The sequence below is a fragment of the Lutra lutra genome, chromosome 13 (assembly GCF_902655055.1).
Source record: "Lutra lutra chromosome 13, mLutLut1.2, whole genome shotgun sequence".
Taxonomy (NCBI): domain Eukaryota; kingdom Metazoa; phylum Chordata; class Mammalia; order Carnivora; family Mustelidae; genus Lutra; species Lutra lutra.
In genome coordinates, this window is record NC_062290.1 from 42322269 (window position 1) to 42343030 (window position 20762).

Consider the following 20762-nt stretch of genomic DNA (forward strand, 5'->3'; position numbering starts at 1 on the left):
GTTACATTTTCTCAACAGAAATGGCTTTCAGAAATAAAGCTTCTGACTTCTAATCCTGGCCAGAAGTTGACTCTTGCCTGAAAATTGATAAATTGGACTTAAGGATAATGAAAACTTCTGTTTCATGAAAGATGCTTTTAATGGTATGAAGAGACAAGCTGTAGACTTGGAGTAAATATTTGCAAATCACATATCCAGTAAATGACTTGTATGCAGATTATATAAACTCTTAAAACTCAATAATAAGAAATCAAACAGGGGCGTGTTGGTGGCTCAGTCAGTTAAGGGTCTGCCTTTGGCTCAGGTCATGATCCCAGAGTCCTGGGATAGAGCCCCTCATCAGGCCCCATGCTGGTCAGGGAGTCGGCTTCTCTCTCTCTCTCTCTCTGCCTCTTTCCCAGGCTTGTGCTCTCTCTCTCACTCCCTCTTTCTCTCTCAAATAAATGAATAAAATCTTGGGAAAAAAAAAAACAACTCAATTAAAAAGTGGAGAGAATGAAAAAACAACTGACAGAATGGGAGAAGATATTTGCAAATGACTTATCAGATAAAGGAGTAGTATCCAAAATCTATAAAGAACTTACCAAACTCAACACCCAAAGAACAAATAATCCAATCAAGAAATGGGCAGAGGACATGAACAGACATTTCTACAAAGAAGACATCCAGATGGCCAACAGACATATGAAAAAATGCTCCACATCACTCAGTATCAGGGAAATACAAATCAAAACCACAATGAGATACCACCTCACACCAGTCAGAATGGCTAAAATTAACAAGTCAAGAAATGACAGATGCTGGCGAGGATGCAGAGAGAGGGGAACTCTCCTACACTGTTGGTGGGAATGCAAGCTGGTGCAACCACTCTGGAAAACAGTGTGGAGGTTCCTCAAAAAACTGGAAATAGAGCTAGCCTATGACCCAACGATTGCACTACTGGGTATATATCCCAAAGATACAAACGTGGTGTTCCGAAGGGGCACGTGCACCCGAATGTTTATAGCAGCAATGTCCACAATAGCCAAACTATGGAAAGAACCTAGATGTTTTGTTTCCTAAATTCGACATACAAGTGAAGTTATATGGTATTTGTCTTTTTCTAAGTGACTTATTTTGATGGCATTATTATACTCTCTAGCTCCATCCCTGTGGTTGCAAAGATCTATATCCACTTTAAATACCAATGTTTGTGAGTTTAAACTTTGAATTTGTTTTTAGGCAACTACTCTGAGAGTGAGGAAACTAGAAGAAAATATTGAAGCAGAGAGAGCAGCACATTTGGAATCAAAATTTAATTCTGAAATTATTCAGGTAAAATGTAAACAAAAATTCTTTTGTATGGATTTTATTAAGTTGGGAAAAGGAGCATTCTGTTCAGACAACTCAGGTTTACATTTAGAATGGGTAGCATAGGGGCACCTGGTGGGGCTCAGTCAGTCAAGGCCCTGACTCTGGGTTTAGGCTCAGGTCATGATCTCAAGGTCATGGGATTGAGGCCCACCAGGGGTTCTGAGCTCAGTGCAGAGTCTACATAGGATTCTCTCCCTCTTTCTTTGCCTCTCCCCCACACACACTCTCTCTCTCTCAAATAAATAAAATAAAATAAAATAAAAAGAATGGGTAGCATATTATTAAGACACTCATTATTCTGTTTGCTATCAGGATATGGTTGAGCATGGTTTTGTTAGAGGAGGGATTGGCACACTCTAGCCCACAGGCCATATCTCAACCACTGCCTGTTTAAGGGGGGTTCTGTCTTGTCTGTGGGGCTTTTGGGCTGCATTGGCAAAGGGGGATGGTTATGACAGAGACATTATGGCCTGCAAAGTCCAAAGTATTTACCATCTGGCCTGTTACAGGATGATTTGCTGATCAGAGTTTTCTTTTCATCAAGAGCCATGGGATGAATTTCTTTTTGAAAACATTAAAAAATATGCACTTTTATAGAGTGTATATCCTGTGCACACTGCTTGTCACTTGTATTAAGAGCTGAAGGTATAATGGCGAAGAAACGACTCTTGGAACTTACTTCCGTTATCTGAAATACTGTATATTTATCTGCTTCTGTATAGATATATGGATAAATATACAGGTAGAAACATAAAATACTAAAATATAAAATGCTATGAAAGCATAATAAAAAAGGTTATATCTGAGAGGGGAATTAATTGAAGGCATCCTAAGCAAAGTGTCCTCCAGGTCTTAGAGAATGAGAAATAATTTCTAAGGGAAGTGAAGGCATTCCAACTGGGGCTTGGCAAACCACTGCCCATGGACCATGTCTGGCCCATGGCCTATGTTATGTATAAAGTTTCATATGAAGTTCCAGAAATCTAACATCTTAGTTTAACTTTTTTTAAAGTAGGCTCTACATGCAGCATGGGGCTTGAACTCAGAACCCTGAGATCAAGAGTCATAAGTCCTCCTGACTGAGCCAGGTGCCCCTCAGTTCCTTAATTTAATTTGAATTTTTAAAAGATTTACACTTTTCCCTTACATTAAATTTTAATAAACTTGCAAAATTATACCTTGTTGTTTAACTGGGTCTTAATATAGGGTGCAATTAAGCTTACAAGAATTATATAATAAAATTTTAAAAAATTTTTATTTTTAATGAAATGTCCCCCTTACCTGTAAAATTCTCAGGTCCATGTATTTGAGTGCATTTTGTATTTTAAGCAAACTTGTGCAAGTTAAGCATGGATCCTAATGAGGGGCTTGAGCTCATGACCCTGAGATCAAGACCAGAGCTGAGATCAAGAGTTAAACACTTAACTGACTGAGTAACCTAGGTGCCCCAACCTTTTTTTTTTTAAATGATTGAATCACCCAAAATGGCATCAATAAGCAATAAGGCTAAAGTTTTAAATTTATGAAGGAAGTATAATTCAAAATTAAGTTTTTCAGTGTAGTTATAATTTATACCTGGGGATATATAGTTAATAGCTACAAAAATAAAGATTATTACATGTATATTTTTTAATCACAAGTTTAAAATTTATATTTGATATTTCACTCCACATTATGATGCCTAAAAAAGCCAAAGTTTTATTTGACCCATATATCTATAAATATTGACAAATATTTTCAGTGAGGTACATCTAGTAAAATTCAGTTTCAGATTAGTTTAAAAGCAAATGAGACCATTAAATAGTTGTAATTAATCACCATCTTAGTATAAACTGTAGTTAAATGTATGTTTGAAGTATGTTGTTAATTTTATTCTCATAAAAATGAGAAAATAGAATCAAAGAGTTGACTCAGAATTATTAATTTGAAGCCTACTTCTCTTTCAGTTGGCTTGGTTTATCATTTGTGATTGAGTGTGCTTATTTTCTGAAAGAAGATAGCAATGCAGACAGAAGAAAATGTTTTCTAGATCTATTATTTCACTTGTCAACATTGGATTCAGACAAAACAGCAAAGAAAGATAAAACTTAAAAGACCAAATTTGAAAATTTACCAAGCTGTATCTCCAGCTCTATTCTGTGTCCTTACTTTAGTGCAAGAATGTTTTGATTATTCCAAAATATTTTTGAAGAATTACAAATAATAATTCTGGTGCTTATTATTTGTATGGATTGATTTACAAAACACTTTCCTGTTGTTCTAGGCTTCTTTTCTTGGTGACTTTATCTTTCTTACCTTGGATTGGCTTTTGCCCTGCCCAGGAGGCTTGTTCATAGCTTTTCTCTGATTTTATGGCCCTTTGTGCCTGTTTCTGTGATAGGAAACACTTCACACATTCTGTCATGATCTCTCCTCTCCTAAAGACTAGGAGCTCCTCGAAACTAAGACTGTCTATTTTCATGATTATTGTATATCTTGAGCACTAGCTCACTGCCTGGCATATATTAAGTGCTGAATAAATATTTATCCAAAAATTTATTAAATAAACATATATACATATGTAATATTAAATATATATTATTATCTCATCTCAAATATATATATATTTGAGATATATATATCTCAAATATATAATATTATCTCATTAGATCTTCGTAATAACCCTGTAGATAGTCTGTTTGTTATTATTATTACCACCATTATTTATTGTTTACAGATGAGGAACCTCTGGCCTTTTTGAGGTTTAGTAATATACTTCAGGTCACAAAAGTTTGTAGAGCTGGAAGTTAAATGTGAGCTTTATGGTTCTAAAGCCCATATTCTATTTAGTGTAAAACATTTTCTACCACTCCCCACTTTTTCTGGCCCTAGCAGTCTACTTTTTAGTTTTTAAATTTAACTTTCTGAAAAAGTTAAAATATCCACATAGTTCAAAAATCCAAACAATATTAAATGATCGAGAATTCTTGCTTTCACTCCTATTGCTCCTTTTGCTCCACCATGTTGCCTGCTACTTAATTTTTCCCACTTGTTTACCCAAAATATAGCAGACTGTGTACACTGATGTGGACTTTGCTTTTTCAGTCTGTGTTAACACCACTTGGAGAGCCACATGGAGAGCTTCCTTTTCAAAAGTTGTTTTACAGCTTTTTTAATAGCTACATGTTATTCTTTAATGGGAATGTATTTGTTTATCTGTTCTACTGTTGATGTTTATGTAGAATCTATCAAAGTGTTTTATTATGTAAAGTTTCAAGTATATGCAAAAGTAGAGAGAATGGTACAATGAACTCCCCCCAACCCCTCACCACCCCCCCATCTACTCCCCAGCCCCATAGCATTTTGAAGCAAATCCTAGATATCATATAACTACACATATTAATATTTTAGTCAAAGAGTATTATTTGGTAATACAAGTAATAAAAACAAGTAATACAAGTTTTACTTTTCTATAGTAAAAAATCTCTAGGAATAAAAAAGATGTTAACTTTCATGGGCTTCTAAACATGTGACTGTAATGATGTTTCTCATAAGAGGGGAAGACTATTTCCCTTTTGTTTCCTCAAACCACTAATTTCATTATGTTTTATAAAAGAAGTCTCCAAATGGAATAGTAGGTCAAAATTCAGCACTTTGATCAGGCATTTCCATAGCACAGTTAATTATTCTTCCCCTCTTCCTCCCTTCCATTAAACACGTTGAGAAAGGGAATACACTGTCTTTTGTTTATTTTCCTTTTTAAACCAAAGCAGAAAGGAAGAAGTGTTTGGATGAATGATAAACTGCGGCTGATAAAGAACTCCATTCAGTCTGACCAGACTTTGAAGCCAGCATTTCCTTGCTCGTTTTAACTACTTCTCTGTCTTCTGGCAGTTGCGGATTCGAGACCTTGAAGGCGCTTTGCAGGTGGAAAAGGCCAGCCAAGCGGAAGCTGTTGCAGATTTGGAAATGATCAAGAATGAATTCAAAGAAGTTGAAAGTGCATATGAGCGAGAAAAGCATAACGCGCAAGAGAGCTTTGCAAAACTGAGTTTGTAAGTGTTTTATTGTAGAATTCTTTATAAAGAATTTATGAAGCTTACATGAGTATGACTGTGTAGTATTTTAGATACAGCTCTCATTAGTGTCTGTGCTAGATTGCGAATAAATGATTTCATAAAACATACCTAGACTTCTCTGTATAGGTAAACATGGAAATGCTTTTTTTGGCTTTTGAAGTATAATGGCTATTCCATGTAGTCTCTGAAGTGCAGTTTTTACACTAGAGAGTAAATGTGTTAATGTATTTTACATTTATTGATATAATACAGTATCTTAAAGATCTTGATTTCTAGGCCACCTAAAAAAGGTCTATATGGAGATGGGCAAATGTTTGAGATTTTCTCATACTACAGAAATAATAGTAGTAGGGGCTAATAGCACTCTAAGCTCACCTGCTTTCTAGCATTGTGTGATTTCATTCAATTTATAGAACACACCATGAGGTAGCTGCTCCTTTAATCCCTATTTTACAGATGTGAAAATTGAGGCTTAATGGGGACACGCAACTAGTAAGTGGTAGACAGGGTCTTTTTCACTCTTCCTGATTTTTAATGTTTTTCAATTCAAAAGCCTTTCATCTGGAAAGTTCTGTGGCATGCTTTAAGAAGTTTATAATTCTTTAATATGTTTCCAAAAAATTTGATAGGAGATATTCTAAACCATTTCTTCCTATAGGCTGGAATGCATACCACCATTGGTACATGACATGATAATAGGTTGGTACATTAGAGTTATGTATTTATATTTAATGTTAGTTTGTCTATGACAAATAGATAATGGTTTCCCACTTACAATAATAATATCAAGATTTCTCTTAAAATACTTCATTTAACTTAAGAAATGAATTAAAGTATTATTAAATAGTAGTGATTATTATGGGTGTGGCAAAATCATAAATATGACACTTGAAAGACTGACTTGAAAGAATGATGTTGAAAAACAGACTCAAAATGGATGAAAGACCTAAATGTGAGACAGGAATCCATTAAAATCCTAGAGGAGCACAGAGGCAGCCACCTCTGTGACCTTGGCCACAGCAACTTCTGGCTAGATACATCTCCAAAGGTAAAGGAAACAAAGGCAAAAATGAACCATATAGTCTTCATCAAGGTAAAAAGCTTTTGCAGAGCAAAGGAAACAGTTGACAAAACCAAGACAAAGGACAGAGTGGGAAAAGAAATGTGCAAATGTCTTATCAGATAAAGGGCTAGTATCCACAATTTATAAAGATCTTCTCAAACACCTGAAGAATAAGTAATCCAATCAAGAAACGGGCAGAAGACATGAACAGACATTTCTACAAAGAAGACATCCAAATGGCCAACAAACATGAAAAAATGCTCAACATCACTTAGCATCAGAGAGATACAAATCAGAACCACAATAAGATAGCATCTCACTCCAGTCAGAATGGCTAAAATTAACAAGTTAGGAAATGACAGAGTTGGAGAGGATCTGGAGGAAGGGGAACCCTCTTAACACTGTTGGTGGGAATGCAAGCTGGTGCAGCCACTCTGGAAAACAATATGGAGGTTCCTCAAAAAGTTGAAACTAGAGCTATTCTATGACCCAGCAATAGCATTACTGGGTATTTATCCCAAAGATACACATGTAGTGGTCCAAAGGGGCACATACACCCCAATGTTTACAGCAGCAGTGTCCACAATAGCCAAACTGTAGAAAGAACCTAGATGTCCATTGACAGATGAATGGATATAGAAGATGTAGTGTATATATATAAAATGAAATACTATTCATCCATCAAAAAATTAAATCTTGCCATTTGCAATGACGAGGTTGGAGCTAGAGGGTATTTTGCTAAGCAAAATAAGTCAGAGAAAGACAGATCTCACTCATATGTGGAATTTGAAAAACAAAACAGGATCATAGGGGAAGAGAGGGAAAAATAAAACAAGACGAAATCAGAGAGGGAGACAAACCATAAAAGTCTCTTAATCACAGGAAACAAACAAGGTTGCTGAAGGGGAGGGGGTGGGGGGATGGGGTAACTGGGTGATGGACATTAAGGAGGGCATGTGATGTAATGAGCACTGGGTGTTCTGTAAGACTGATGAATCACTGACCTCTACCTCTGAAACCCGTAATACATTATATGTTAATTAATTGAATTTAAATTAAAAAAAGAGACTGATGTTGAAAAATTTAAAATCTCTGAGATTACTTTTAGTAGTAATGCTTATAATATTTTAAACCAATAATTCTTTATTTTTTTTTTCCAAGATTTTATATATTTATTAGAGTGAGAGAGAGAGCACAGGCACAAGCAGGGGGAGAGGGATAAAGGGAGAGGGATCACCAGATTCCTTACTGATCAGGAAGCCTAATGCTGGGCCTGGTCCCAGGATGCCGAGATCATGATCTGAGGCAAACTCAGATGCTTAACCAATGGAAACACCCAGATACCCCTAAACCAGTAATTCTGAACTGAATTTTTTTGCTTCCTCTGGGATGACTTAGATGACATTCTGTGAATGTTATTCTTAAGACTTATCCTCTTAATTTCCTATGAACCACTGTTTGAATCTGTCCATTTATATATAAATATGTTTAGGAGCCTTTATGTAGAATATAGTGCAGGCTTTTTTTTTTTTTTTTAGATTTTGTTTATTTATTTGACAGAGAGAGAGAGATCACAAGAAGGCAGAGAGTCAGGCAGAGAGAGAGGGGAAGGCAGGCTCACTGCTGAGCAGAGAGCCAGATGTGGGCCTCGATCCCAGGATCCTGAGATCATGACCTGAGCCGAAGGCAGAGTCTTAACCCACTGAGCCACCCAGGTGCCCCAAGAATATAGTGCAGGTTTCTTTACTGTTGCTTTGAAGTAATGATTAGGACCTATAAGTGAAACTATTAGAAGCCAGACTGTACTCCCCAACAATTCTTTCAATAAAGAAATAATAGGCTTTTTTGGGGACCTAGTGAGCTCCTTGCCTTGGGAAGTTCAGAACAGAAGGTGGGTGATTCTTTGTTATGGATATTGAAGAAGAGAGTCCTGCAAAAGTTGGACTAGAGGAATTTTAAAGGACCTGCTAACAATTAAGCTAAGGATTTTTTTTTCTAAATAAACTCTACCCACAACGTGGGGCTCGAACTCATAACCCCAAGTCAAGAGTTGCATGCTTCACTGACTGAGGCAGCTAGGAGCCCCAAGCTCCAAGATTTTGACTTATGTAACTTTCCTTTCTTTTTTTTTTTTAAATTCAAATTCTAGTTCATTGACATATAGTTCAATATTGGCTCAGGAGTGGAGTTCAGTGATCTGTCATTTACATATAACACCCAGTGCTCATCCTAACAAGTGCCCTCCTTAATACCCATCACTTGTCTATTCCATCCAACCTATGTACTTTTCTCACTGGACCCCAAAGCAGATTTTTCCCTTACTTGTTTTGCTATTATTTGTGTTTTGGTGCTTGAAAAATTTTAAGCAAATTTTGTATTCCAATAAGTAAGTGTCAACTAATAATTCTAAGTACTAGTTACATATTTCAACTAAGCACCAGCTAACAATCCTAAATACTTTAACACAACATCTCCTATCTGTTCTTTATCCCTATATATCTACTATAATAATAAAGTTAATAATAATAATAATAATTAAATAGTAGTTAAAACCCACTTCTCATTTTGCAACTCAGTTCCTGTGACTTCTCTTCCCCATCATATCTTCCTTTTCTGTGCATTCACTGCCTCTTCCGTTCCAGTGAGGTGTGGTGTTAGAAGAAATGGTATGACATGAGGGGTGATTAGTTCAGTTATTTTATTTTCTATTTGTGCTTCTGACTTGCCTTCAGAATCCTCTTTAAAAAACATTTAAAAATATTTTAGAGTCACAAACTGTCAAATATTGATTTTTCAAAGTAGCTCTAAGTTTTGGATAATGTGTTCCAAAAGAAACTTGGTAGATTTTAGTTCTTTAAGGTAAGTGATACCTTTATTTTACAACTCTGAGAGTAGGGAGTTCTGGGGTAGGACATTGTTTTACCTGTCGGATAGAACTAATTTAGCAACTGGTAATGATGATGTTATAGAGAAAATGCTGCCTGAACTTTGCCTGTGGTTAAGGTTCTTTTTTTTTTTTTTTTTTTTTTTTTAAGATTTTATTTATTTGACAGAGAGAGATCACAAGTAGACAGAGAGGCAGGCAGAGAGAGAGGGAGGGAAGCAGGCTCCCTGCTGAGCAGAGAGCCCGATGTGGGACTCGATCCCAGGACCCTGAGATCATGACCTGAGCCGAAGGTAGCGGCTTAACCCACTGAGCCACCCAGGCGCCCTGTGGTTAAGGTTCTTAAGCTTGTTTTTTTCCCGGGTGGATCTAGGTCAAGAGAAAAAAGCTATGTGTCTAGTTTGGATTTATAATTTTGGTCGACAGTTTCATAACAGTGAACTTTTCTGCATGAACTTATTTGAGATGGAATATATATGTATCCATGTATTTTAAATGGAATATATATATATATATATATATATATATATATACTTACATATATTTTACATATGTATTTTAAAGAGCTCAGTTAAGAATTTGATAACAATAACAGGCTATTTTGGGGTGCTTGGTGACTTAGTCATTAAACGTCTGCCTTTGGCTCAGGTCATGATCCCAGAGTCCTGAGATCGAGCCCCACATTATGCTCCCTTCTCAGGGGGAGGACTGCTTCTCCCTCTCCCATCCCCTGTGCTTGTGTTTCCTCTCTCGCTATGTCTCTCTCTCTCAAATAAATAAATAAAATCTTTTAAAAAAGGGCTATTTTAATAAATATATATATTCGATATATAATTTTAGATAGGATATATATCTGTTCTTTATTTCTATAGTTAAATTTTCTTAATTATAAATCTTTTTTTTGCATCTAAAAGTTATAGTATGAAACTAAAGCTTTTCAATAAACTTTTTATTTTAGAGTTTTCTGTATGTCAGGTGTTCATTAGCTGTGGTAACTGATTGGTGGACAGTGATGAGGGAAGGAACTCATGATAACTTTAAATCTAGTTTAAAATTAAATTTAAGGGGCGCCTGGGTGGCTCAGTGGGTTAAGCCGCTGCCTTCGGCTCAGGTCATGATCTTAGGGTCCTGGGATCGAGCCCCGCATCGGGCTCTCTGCTCAGCAGGGAGCCTGCTTCCGCCTCTCTCTCTACCTGCCTCTCTGCCTGCTTGTGATCTCTCTCTGTCAAATAAATAAATAAAAAATCTTTAAAAAAAATAAATAAAATTAAATTTAAAACAGGACTATCAAAGATATACTGAAAGGACTGAATCTCAATTTATTTATTTCATTACACTCAATATTTAGGAATTTCTTTATTTTTCTAAATATATCATCCAAAAGTATAAAAATAACAAAAGTACTATGATTTATTAGTAGTATTAGTGTGTACATTCTGTATAAAAGACCAAAGATGATTATTTGTTAAAGCAGCCTGTAGTGAAGTTTTTAGTTGAGCTCCTTTAGAAAAATAATAGAATGGGAATCTAGCAGGAAAGAAGGCACCTTAGCTACAGGTTTCCTTTCTCTCCCTTCACTTTTCTTGCTAAATCCTCCACCGGCCAAGTCCTGATGCTTCTCCTTTGGAATTCAAAGAGTTGGGGCTCCCTTTAACCTTTGATATACTCCTGCCCAACTCCTTACCCTTGGTGGGGCTTTGCCAGACGCCTAGAACCTGACAACTTCCTGGGTTGTATGTGACATTGGTGACAGCAGGGAGTGTCACCCTATTTCAGTGGACCCAGTTTGAACTTGAACCCAGCACCAAGTGATGGAGTCATTTAATTTTATATTTGTTGAGTGGTAATAATTTCCATTTAAAATTTTGACTTTATCAAATTAGCTTGTACATAGCCTAAAAAGTAAAAGAATATGGCAAGGTCAACAGTTTCATGCCCCTTGCTCTCTACTACCCGTTTCCACTCCCTTGAGGCAACTGCTTTTAATTCTTATTGCTGTTTCTTCTGATGTTTAATTTCCTGTTTCTGAATAACATGCATATCCTGCCATGTTTTTAGTTCCCACTGTTAGTATTATCTGTTTTACCTCCCCCCACAACTGCTTACTTATTATCTCTATTGTACCCTTCTCCCACACAGCACACACTTAATTCCGACCCTCCCCCCATCCTACCTAAGGGGTTCTATTTGGGGGTATTATTTTCTATAACTTATTTTTCTTGGTAAGTTATCTTTATTTTTCTTCATGGCACAGTTTATTATATTCTTTGTTGTTTATTGCACCAAACACTGAATTACTCTTAAACTCTCTAATATGACTGAAAAATCCCTCACTGTGTTCCTATACCTCAGCAATTCTATTGTTTTAAGTTTCTTGTAAGAGAGTTCCATCCTGGACTCTTCTCCCCACCTTCTCTATCCTGGACTAATTGTTTTTTAGGCTCCCTGCCACTGTCATCCCTAGGACTTCCCATCCCCATCTTCCTTGGGATGCTCTCTGCTTCTCTACTATTTTGGATCTCTTGTTGCTGGTCTCATCCTTTCCTCCCTGTTTGATTTACTCCCTTTGTAGGGCAGCTTCTTGAGAAATTCTACATCAGATGAAAAATTTTGAAATTTGCATTTTGAAGATGTCTTTATTTGATCTTTTCTCTTTTTCTTAGTTCACTTGGGCATTAATTAAGTTCTAGTGTCAAGAAATCTAAAGTTGTTTGATTCCTGATATTTTTTATATGGTCTATGTTTTCCACGGGAAACTCGTACAGAGTGGTCACAAGTATGGAAACATGGGGAAGTATCTAGAAATGGTTTACCGATCTTACATTATAATGTTTGACAAAGAAATAATGTGTATATATTTTCATAGTCTATGAAAACTAGAATTTTCTCTATGTTCCCAGTGTTCTGAAATTTCATGGTGATGGGCCTAGCATGGATTTTTTTTTTTTTTTTTCATTCATTTTGGGCACTCATATAGCTCCTTCCATTTTAAAGACTCAAGTAATTCATTTCTAGGAAATATTTGTATTTATTACTTTGCTGAATTCTTCTCTTCTGTTTTCTTTACCTTCTCATTTTTGAAACTTCTATTACCTATATGTTGGGATTCCTGGATGTATTTGTTATCTTTTCTCTACTTCAATCCATTTTTACTATTCTACTTACTTTCTGGGAAGCGTATGTGTGTGTGTGTGTGTGTGTGTGTGTGTGTGTATACACACATATATACATATATATACACATATATATATTTAACTCTTCTACTTTGGAATGTCCTTGATCCAAAGCAGAACATATAAAAGGGTTAGCACTGGAGTTGTCTGTATTTCATCCTAGAGATTCTGCCATTCAAGAATTAGCTCTTTATTTGATTATAGCCTGAATGTAGTGGTAGATTTGGTTGTACTGAATCACTTTATTTCTGCATTACAGCTTCAAAATCATAGGAAACAGGTCTACTATGTTCATCAGGAAGATCTCAGATTAAAAATAGTGGCAACACTTTAATTTGAATTAAAATTACCCATTTAGTGGATTATCTACAACAAATTCTAAACTGAAATAGTTCTAAGCTGCCTTTCATCAGATGTCCATACAAGAATGTAAATACAGTTTAATGCCAGCCTGAGCAAAATTTAAATAGGAAGGCAAATCTTTTGAAAAGAATTTCATGTAGTGGTGGTGGGGGGCTAAGATGGTATATTAGGCTTGCCTGGTCCCTCAAACACAGTGGATAAATGTCAGATCATTCTGAATACCCAAGAAATTGATCTGAGCACTGACAGAACAAACTGCACAACTGGAGGGAGAGAGGAAACCACTTTGTGGAAGGTAGGAGATGTGGAGATGTGGTTTGGGGGAGAAATGGCTTGTGGATGCTGCAGAGGGGAAGGAGCCCTGGTCGTGAGGAAAGGTGAGTGAGAGGAGAGTGCATAGAGATAGGCACAAAGAGAATACTTCCCCAAAGGCATTGCCTGGGAGAGTGAGAGGAGCTGATTTTTATGAGTTTTTGCAACCCGTAGGGCTCGAAGACTGGAGTTTTAGAGATCCACAGTGTGGCTGGTGTGGAGCCATGTGGATGCTGCCATGCTCCTGTGGAGAAGGCAGCCAGGTAACCTGGGGACAGATGGTGTGATCTGAGGATTGCCTGAGATGCATGGGGAGAGAAGGTTTCCCCTTCTTGGAGCACGTCTTAAAGAGGTGACGTTGCCTCTCTGGGAATGAAGGTGCCAGTAGGTGCCATTTTCTCCCCTGCCCCTCAGCATAAGTGCAGAGACCTGCTGAGGGCCGCTAACCTGGACACTGGCTCTTTAGTGTGTATTCCCTGCTTCTGTGCTCTGGTGTGACTGTTCTTCTGGGTCAGACCTACATCAGTCCCGGCACTAATGACCCTCCCCCAGAAGACCAGTGCAGGTCCCTGCCACACCAGGTCCTTAAAGTATGGAATTTTAAAACTCAGCCAGCTTGGCAGTGATAGAGCCCACAGTGCACTGCACTGCTCCAGGTGGTCAAGCAACCTGGACACAGACAGTGTGAAGGCAGTGACCTAAGGAACAGCTGGGACTCATGAGGGAAGATTGTTCAGTCTTCTGGGAGGGCTTCCCAGCAGCAAGTAGGAATTCCCCTCTCCAGGGACAAAGGAGCTGGCTGGCACCATTGCCCTTCCCTGCCCCTCAGTATAAACTAATTTCAGGAAATACCACAGCACCAACACTGGCTGCCTAACCTTGCTCACCCAAGACCCATCCCCTGTGCTCCACTGGTACTGCTTTTCTCAGGCAAGTATGCCAAAGAATCAGTGCAGTGGGCCCCTCGCCCCAAAGACCAACACAAACCCCTTCATGTACCATGCCTACTGACTATACAGTTCCGCAAAGCTTCAGTTCTAGTGGGAATAGTATCAGTTTTCTTAACAAGCAGACCAGAGCACAGCTAGTTAAAACACTCCATACCCTAGCCAGGGTCTGAACACTCCCAACTGCAGACAAGGAGAAACTCTGCAGACCACTGACCTGAAGGATAGAGCAACGAAAACAAGCAGCAGAGTGCGTGCAGTACACACTAGAGCTACTTCCTGAAGTACCAGGCCCTGGACATTATATGACTTTTCTTAATTAGGTCATTACTCTCAGGAGTAGGAAACATAACAGGTTTTACTAACACACAGAAAAAGACAGTGACCTAGACAAAATGCCAAAATGGAGGATTTCATCCCAAAAGAAAGAACAAAATAAGATCATGGCCAGGAATCTAATTGAAACAGATCTAAGTAACATGCCTAATCCTGAATTTAAAGCAACAATCATAAGGATAGTAAGTTGGGCTTGAGAAAAGCATAGAAGACATCAGGGAGACCCTTACTGCAGAAGCAAAAGAGCTAAAAACAAATCAGGCCAAATAAAAAATGTGATAACCAAGATTTGAAACAAACTGGGTGTAATTACCTCAAGGATGGAAGAAGCAGAAGAAGGAATAAGTGATATAGAAGATAGAATTCCTGTGCTTGCTTCGGCAATACATATACTAAAATTGGAATGATACAGAGAAGACTAGCAAGGCCCCTGCACAAGGATGACATACAAATTCATGAAGTGTTTCATATTTTTAGGGAGGGGTGGTGATGGACATTGGGGTGGGTATGTGCTATGGTGAACGCTGTGAATTGTGTAAGACTGATGAATCACAGACCTGTGCCCCTGAAGCAATACGTTTTATGTAAAAACACCAAAAAGATAGAATTCCCTCAGAAGATGGAAAATAATGAAGCTGAACAAAAAAGGGAAAGAAAAATCTTGGATCATAAAGCTAGACTTAGGGAATTTGGTGACTCCAGAAAGTGTAATAACATGCATATAATAGGAGTCCCCCCAAAAAGGAAGAGCTAGAAAAGGGGGCAGAAGGTTTGTTTGAGGAAATTATAGCTGAAAACTTCTCTAATCTGGGGAAGGAAGAAGACATCCAAATCAGGAGGCACCAAGAACTCCCATCAAAATCAACAAAAGCAGGCCAACACCAAGACATAGTGTAGTTAAATTTGCAAAATACAGAAATAAAGAAAAAATCCAAAAGCATCAAGACAAAAGAAGTCCCTAACTTACAAGGGAAGACTAATAAATTTAGGAGCAGATCTTTCCACAGAAACTTGGCAAGCTAGAAGAGAGTGGCATGATATATTTAACATCCTGAATGGGAAAAATCTTGCAGCAAGAATACTCTATCCAGCAAGGCTGTCATTCAGAATAGAAGGAAGAATAAAGAGCTTCCCAGACAAACAAAAACTAAAAGGAGCTTGTGACCACTAAACCAGCCCTGCAAGAAATATTAAAGAGGACTCTTTGAGTGGGAAAGAAAAACCAGATGCACAAAGACTAGAAAAGAACAGAGAAAATCTCCAGAAACAGTGACAAAACAAGTAATAAAGTGGCGCTAAATTCATATCTATTAATAATTACTCTGAATGTAAATGGACTAAATGCTCCAATCAGAAGACATAGGGTATCAGAATGGATTAAAAAATGACCTATCTATATGTTGCCTACAATAGACTCATATTTATTTTTTATTTTTAAAAGATTTTGGGGCGCCTGGGTGGCTCAGTGGGTTAGAGCCGCTGCCTTCGGCTCAGGTCATGATCCCAGGGTCCTGGGATCGAGCCCCGCATCGGGCTCCTGCTCGGCAGGGAGCCTGCTTCCCTTCCTCTCTCTCTCTGCCTGCCTCTCTGCCTACTTGTGAACTCTGTCTGTCAAATAAATAAATAAATAAATCTTAAAAAAAAAAAAAGATTTTATTTTTAAGTAATCTCTACACCCCACATAGGCTCAAATTTACAGTTCTGATATCAAGAGTTGCATGCACTACCAATTGAGTCAGCCAGGTGCCCCAAGAGATTCATTTTAATCCTAAAGACACCTGCAGATTGGAAGTGAGGGGATGAAAAAACATTTACCATGGAAAAGCACATCAAAAGAAGGCCAGAGGATCCATACTTATATTGGACAAACTATATTTTATTTATTTATTTTAATTAAAAAATTTTTAAAAAAAGATTATTTATTTTAGGCATGAGTGGGAGGAACTGAGGGAGAGGGAGAGAGAATCCCAAGCAGACTCCAGCTGAGCTCAGAGCCTGATGTGGGGCTTTATCCCGAGACCCTGAGATCACGACCTGAGCTGAAACCAAGAGTCAGATGCTCAACCAACTGCACCACCCAGGCACCTCCAGACAAACCAGATTTTAAACCAAAGACTGTAACAAGAGATAAAGAAGGGCATTACATCAAAAAAATTGTCCAACAAGAAGATCTAACAATTGTGGGTATTTATGCTCCCAACTTGGGAGCACCCAAATATATAAAACAATAACAAACATAAAGGAGTTCATAATAATGTAATAATCGTAGAAGACTTAACACCCCACTTGCATCAATGGACAGATCATCTAAATAGAAAATCAACAGGGGAACAATGGCTTTGAATTACACACTAGATCAGATGATCTAAACAGTTATATTCATTCAGAACATATCATCCTAAAGCAGCAGAATTCATACTCTTTTTAAGTGCACATGGGACATTCTCCAGAATAGATCACATACTAGGTCACATATCAGGTCTCATCAAGTACAAAAAGATTGAGATCATATCATTCCTATTTTCTAACCATAATGCTATGAAACTTGAAGTGTTCCACAAGAAAAAGATCTGGAAAGCCCACAAACAGATGGAGGTTAAAGAAAAAGAATGAATGTGTCAACCAAGAAATTAAAGAAGAAATAAAAAAAAAATACATGGAAGCAAATGAAAATGAAAACACAATGGTCCAAATCCTGTGGGATGCAGTAAAAGCGGTCCTAAGAGGGAAGTGTATAGCAATACAGGGCGACTTCAAGAAGCAATAAAGATCTCAAATAAGCAACCTAAACTTATACTTAAAGAAACTAGAAAAAGAACAACAAATGAAGCCTAAGGCCAGCAGAAGAAGGGAAATAATAAAGATTAGGGCAGAAATAAATGATATAGAAACAAAAAAAAAAAAAACCCCAGTAGAACAGATCAATGAAACTGGGAGCTGTTTCTTTGAAAAAATTAATAAAATTAATAAATCCCTCACAGACTTATCCAGAAGAAAAGAGAAAATACCCAAATAAATAAAAGCATGAATGAGAGAGGAGAAATAATCGACATCACAGAAATACAATTATAAGAGAATATTATGAAAAATTATATGCCAACAAATTGGACAATTTGGAAGAAATGGATCAGTTCCTAGAAACATACAAACTACCAAAATTGAAACAGGGAGGAATAGAAAAATTGAATAGACTGATAACCAACAAGGAAATTGAATCAGTAATCAAAAATCTTCCAACAAACAAAAATCCAGAGCCAGATGACTTCACAGAGGAATTCTACCAAACGTTGAAAGAAGACTTAATGCCTATTCTTTCCAAACTATTCCAAAAAATAGGAAGGAAAGGAGAATTTTCAAACTGATTCTATGAGATCAGCATTACCCTGATTCCAAAACCACGTAAAGACCCCATTAGAAAAGAGAACTACAGGCCAATATCCTTGATGAACATGGATATCAAAATTCTCAAGAAAATACTAGCAAATCAAATCCAAAGCACATTAGAAGAATCATTCACTACAATCAAGTGGGATTTATTCCTGTGTTGTAAGGGTGGTTCAATATTTGCAAATCAACATGATAGATCACATTAATAAAAGAAAGGATAAGAACTATATGATCCTCTCAATAGATGCAGAAAAAACATTTGACAAAGTATAGCATCCATTCTTGTAGGGATAGAGGAGACATACCTCAACGTAATAAAGACCATTAACGAAAAAACCCACCACTAATATCATTCTCAATGGGGAGAAACTGAGAGCTCTTCCTGTATAGTCAGGAACAAGATAGAGATGTGCATTCTCACCACTGTTATTTGATGTAGTACTGGAAGTCCTAGTCTCAGCCATCTGACAACAAAAAGAAATAAAAGTCATCCAAATTGGCAAAGTCAAATATTCACTATTTGCAGATAACATGATACTTTATGTAGAAAACTTGAAAGACTCCACCAAAAAATTGCTAGAAGTGACACACAAATTCAGTAAAATCTTAGGATATAAAATCAACATATAGAAACCTGTTGTATTTCTATACACCAGTAATGAAGCGGCAGAAAGAAAAATCAAGGAATCGATCCCATTTACAATTACACCAAAACCCATAAGATACCTAGGAATAAACCTAACGAACTCTGAAAAGCTATAAAACACTTATGGCAAAACTAAAGATGACACAAAGAAATGGAAAAACATTCCATTTCTTATGGATTGAAAGAACTCAGTTCCAACTGGGAAAGATCTCAATTCCAATCTCATGGATTGAAAGAACAAATTATTATTGGAAGTGTCTATCCTGCCCAAAGCAACCTATACATTTAATGCAATCCCTAGGGCATGTATTTCATGGAGCACTGAGTGTGGTACATAAACAATGAATCTTGGAACACTGAGAAAACTAAATAAAAAAAAATACCACCGCATTTTTCACTGAGCTAGAACAAACAATCCTGAAATTTGTATGGAATCACAAAAGACCCCAAATAGTCAAAGCAATCTTCAAAATCCTAGGGGAGAACATAGGCAGTAACCTCTTGGACATCATCCTTAGCAACTTCTTTTTCTGTTTTTTTAAATGATGTATTTATTTATTTAAGAGAGAGAGAGAAAGTGAGTAAGAGAGCACAGTGGGAGGGGCAGAGGGACAGGGACAGGGACAGGGAGAGAGAATCTCAAGCAGACAGGCTGAGCATGGAGCCAGACGTGGGGCTCGATCTTACAACCCTGAGATCACAACCTGAGCTGAAACCAAGAGTCAGATGCCCAACCGACTGTGTCACCCAGGTGCCCCAGTCTATAGCAACTTCTTACTAGATATATCTCCTGAAGCAAGGAAACAAAAACAAAAGTAAACTCTTGAGACTTCATTAAAATAAAAAGTTTCTTCACAATGAAGGAAACAATCAGCAAAACTAAAAGTTAGCAACCTATGGAATGGAAGAAGACATTTGCAAATTACATATCTGATAAAGGGTTAATATCCAGAATCTATAAAGAACATATAAAACTCAACACACCCAAAAAACAAATAATCCAATTAAAAATGGGCAGAAGACATGAATACAGAATTTTTCCAAAGAAGACATAAAGATGACCAACAGACACATGAAAAGATATTCAACATCACTCATCATCAAGAAAATACAAATCAAAATTCCAATGAGATACCACCTCACACCTGTCAGAATGGCTAAAATTAACAACATAAGAAACAACAGATGTTGGTGAGGATGAGGAGAAAAGGGAACCTTCTTGGACTGTCGGTAGGAATGCAAACTGGTGCAGTCACTCTGGAAAACAGTATGGAGATTTCCCAGAAAGTTAAAAATATGATCCAACAATTGCACTACAGGTATTTACCCAAGGGTACAAAAATACAGATTCAAAGGGGTGCATTTACCGTAATGTTTATAGCAGCATTATCAACAATAATCAAATTATAGAAAGAGCCCAAATGTCCATCGACTGATAGATAAAGAAGAGGTGGTATATAAAATGGAATATTGCTCAGCCATTAAAAAGAATGAAATCTTGCCATTTGCAATGACGTGCTAGAGCTAGAGATTATTATTCTAAGTGAAATATGTCAGAGAAAGATAAATACCATATGATTTCATTCATATGTGGAATTTAAGAAACAAAACAGATAAAAAGAGAGAAAGACAAACCATAAGAGACTCTTAACTATAGAGAACAAACTGAGGGTTCCTGGAGGGGAGGTGGGTGGGGGATGGGTTAAATGGGGGATGGGCATTAAGGAAGGCACATTAAGGAAGGCATTAAGGAAGCACTGGGTGTTGTATGGAAGTAATGAATCACTAAATTCTGCACCTAAAACTAATATTACACTGTATGTTAACTAACTGGAATTTAAATAAAAACTTAAAAAAGAACAAAAAGTAAAGAATTTCATACGTTTTCACAGTGAATGTGGATGAATTTTGATGATTCTTTCTTTTGGATTTTAATTTTCCATCATATTTATTTGCATGGACATCCAGGAATAAAACATTTGTTCCTTTTCTAATGTTATAGTTTAATTTGAAAATTGTTTGATAGAACTGTTTTCTGTCTTGAGGCAGGTTCTGAGCTAATTGAACTGTGGTAGGTGGGTTTTGTTCATCAAAAATAATGGTGAGGGGCACCTGGGTGGCTCAGTGGATTAAAGCTTCTGCCTTCTGCTCAGGTCATGATCTCAGGATCCTGGGATCGAGCCCCGAATCGGCCTCTCTGCTCAGCAGGGAGCCTGCTTCCTTTCCTCTCTCTGCCTGCC

At 37.2% G+C, this 20762-nt stretch overlaps 1 protein-coding gene and 1 non-coding gene across 8 annotated transcripts in view; both read left to right on the top strand.

Annotated features, from left to right (window-relative positions):
* Window positions 1–20762, top strand: part of CCDC171 (coiled-coil domain containing 171) — a 303028-nt gene that overhangs the window by 71499 nt on the left and 210767 nt on the right. For all 7 annotated transcript variants that reach the window (XR_007122375.1, XM_047700701.1, XM_047700703.1 and 4 more), the window contains 2 exons: window positions 1222–1314; window positions 5227–5387. Coding sequence is in view for 6 of the 7 variants with exons in the window: in XM_047700701.1 (XP_047556657.1) it covers window positions 1222–1314; window positions 5227–5387 (254 nt within the window). In the remaining variant the exon portion in view is untranslated. The remainder of the gene's footprint in view (window positions 1–1221; window positions 1315–5226; window positions 5388–20762) is intronic.
* LOC125084129 (U6 spliceosomal RNA) lies at window positions 14860–14964 on the top strand. Its single transcript, XR_007122490.1, has one exon. It is a non-coding gene; the product is annotated as a U6 spliceosomal RNA (small nuclear RNA).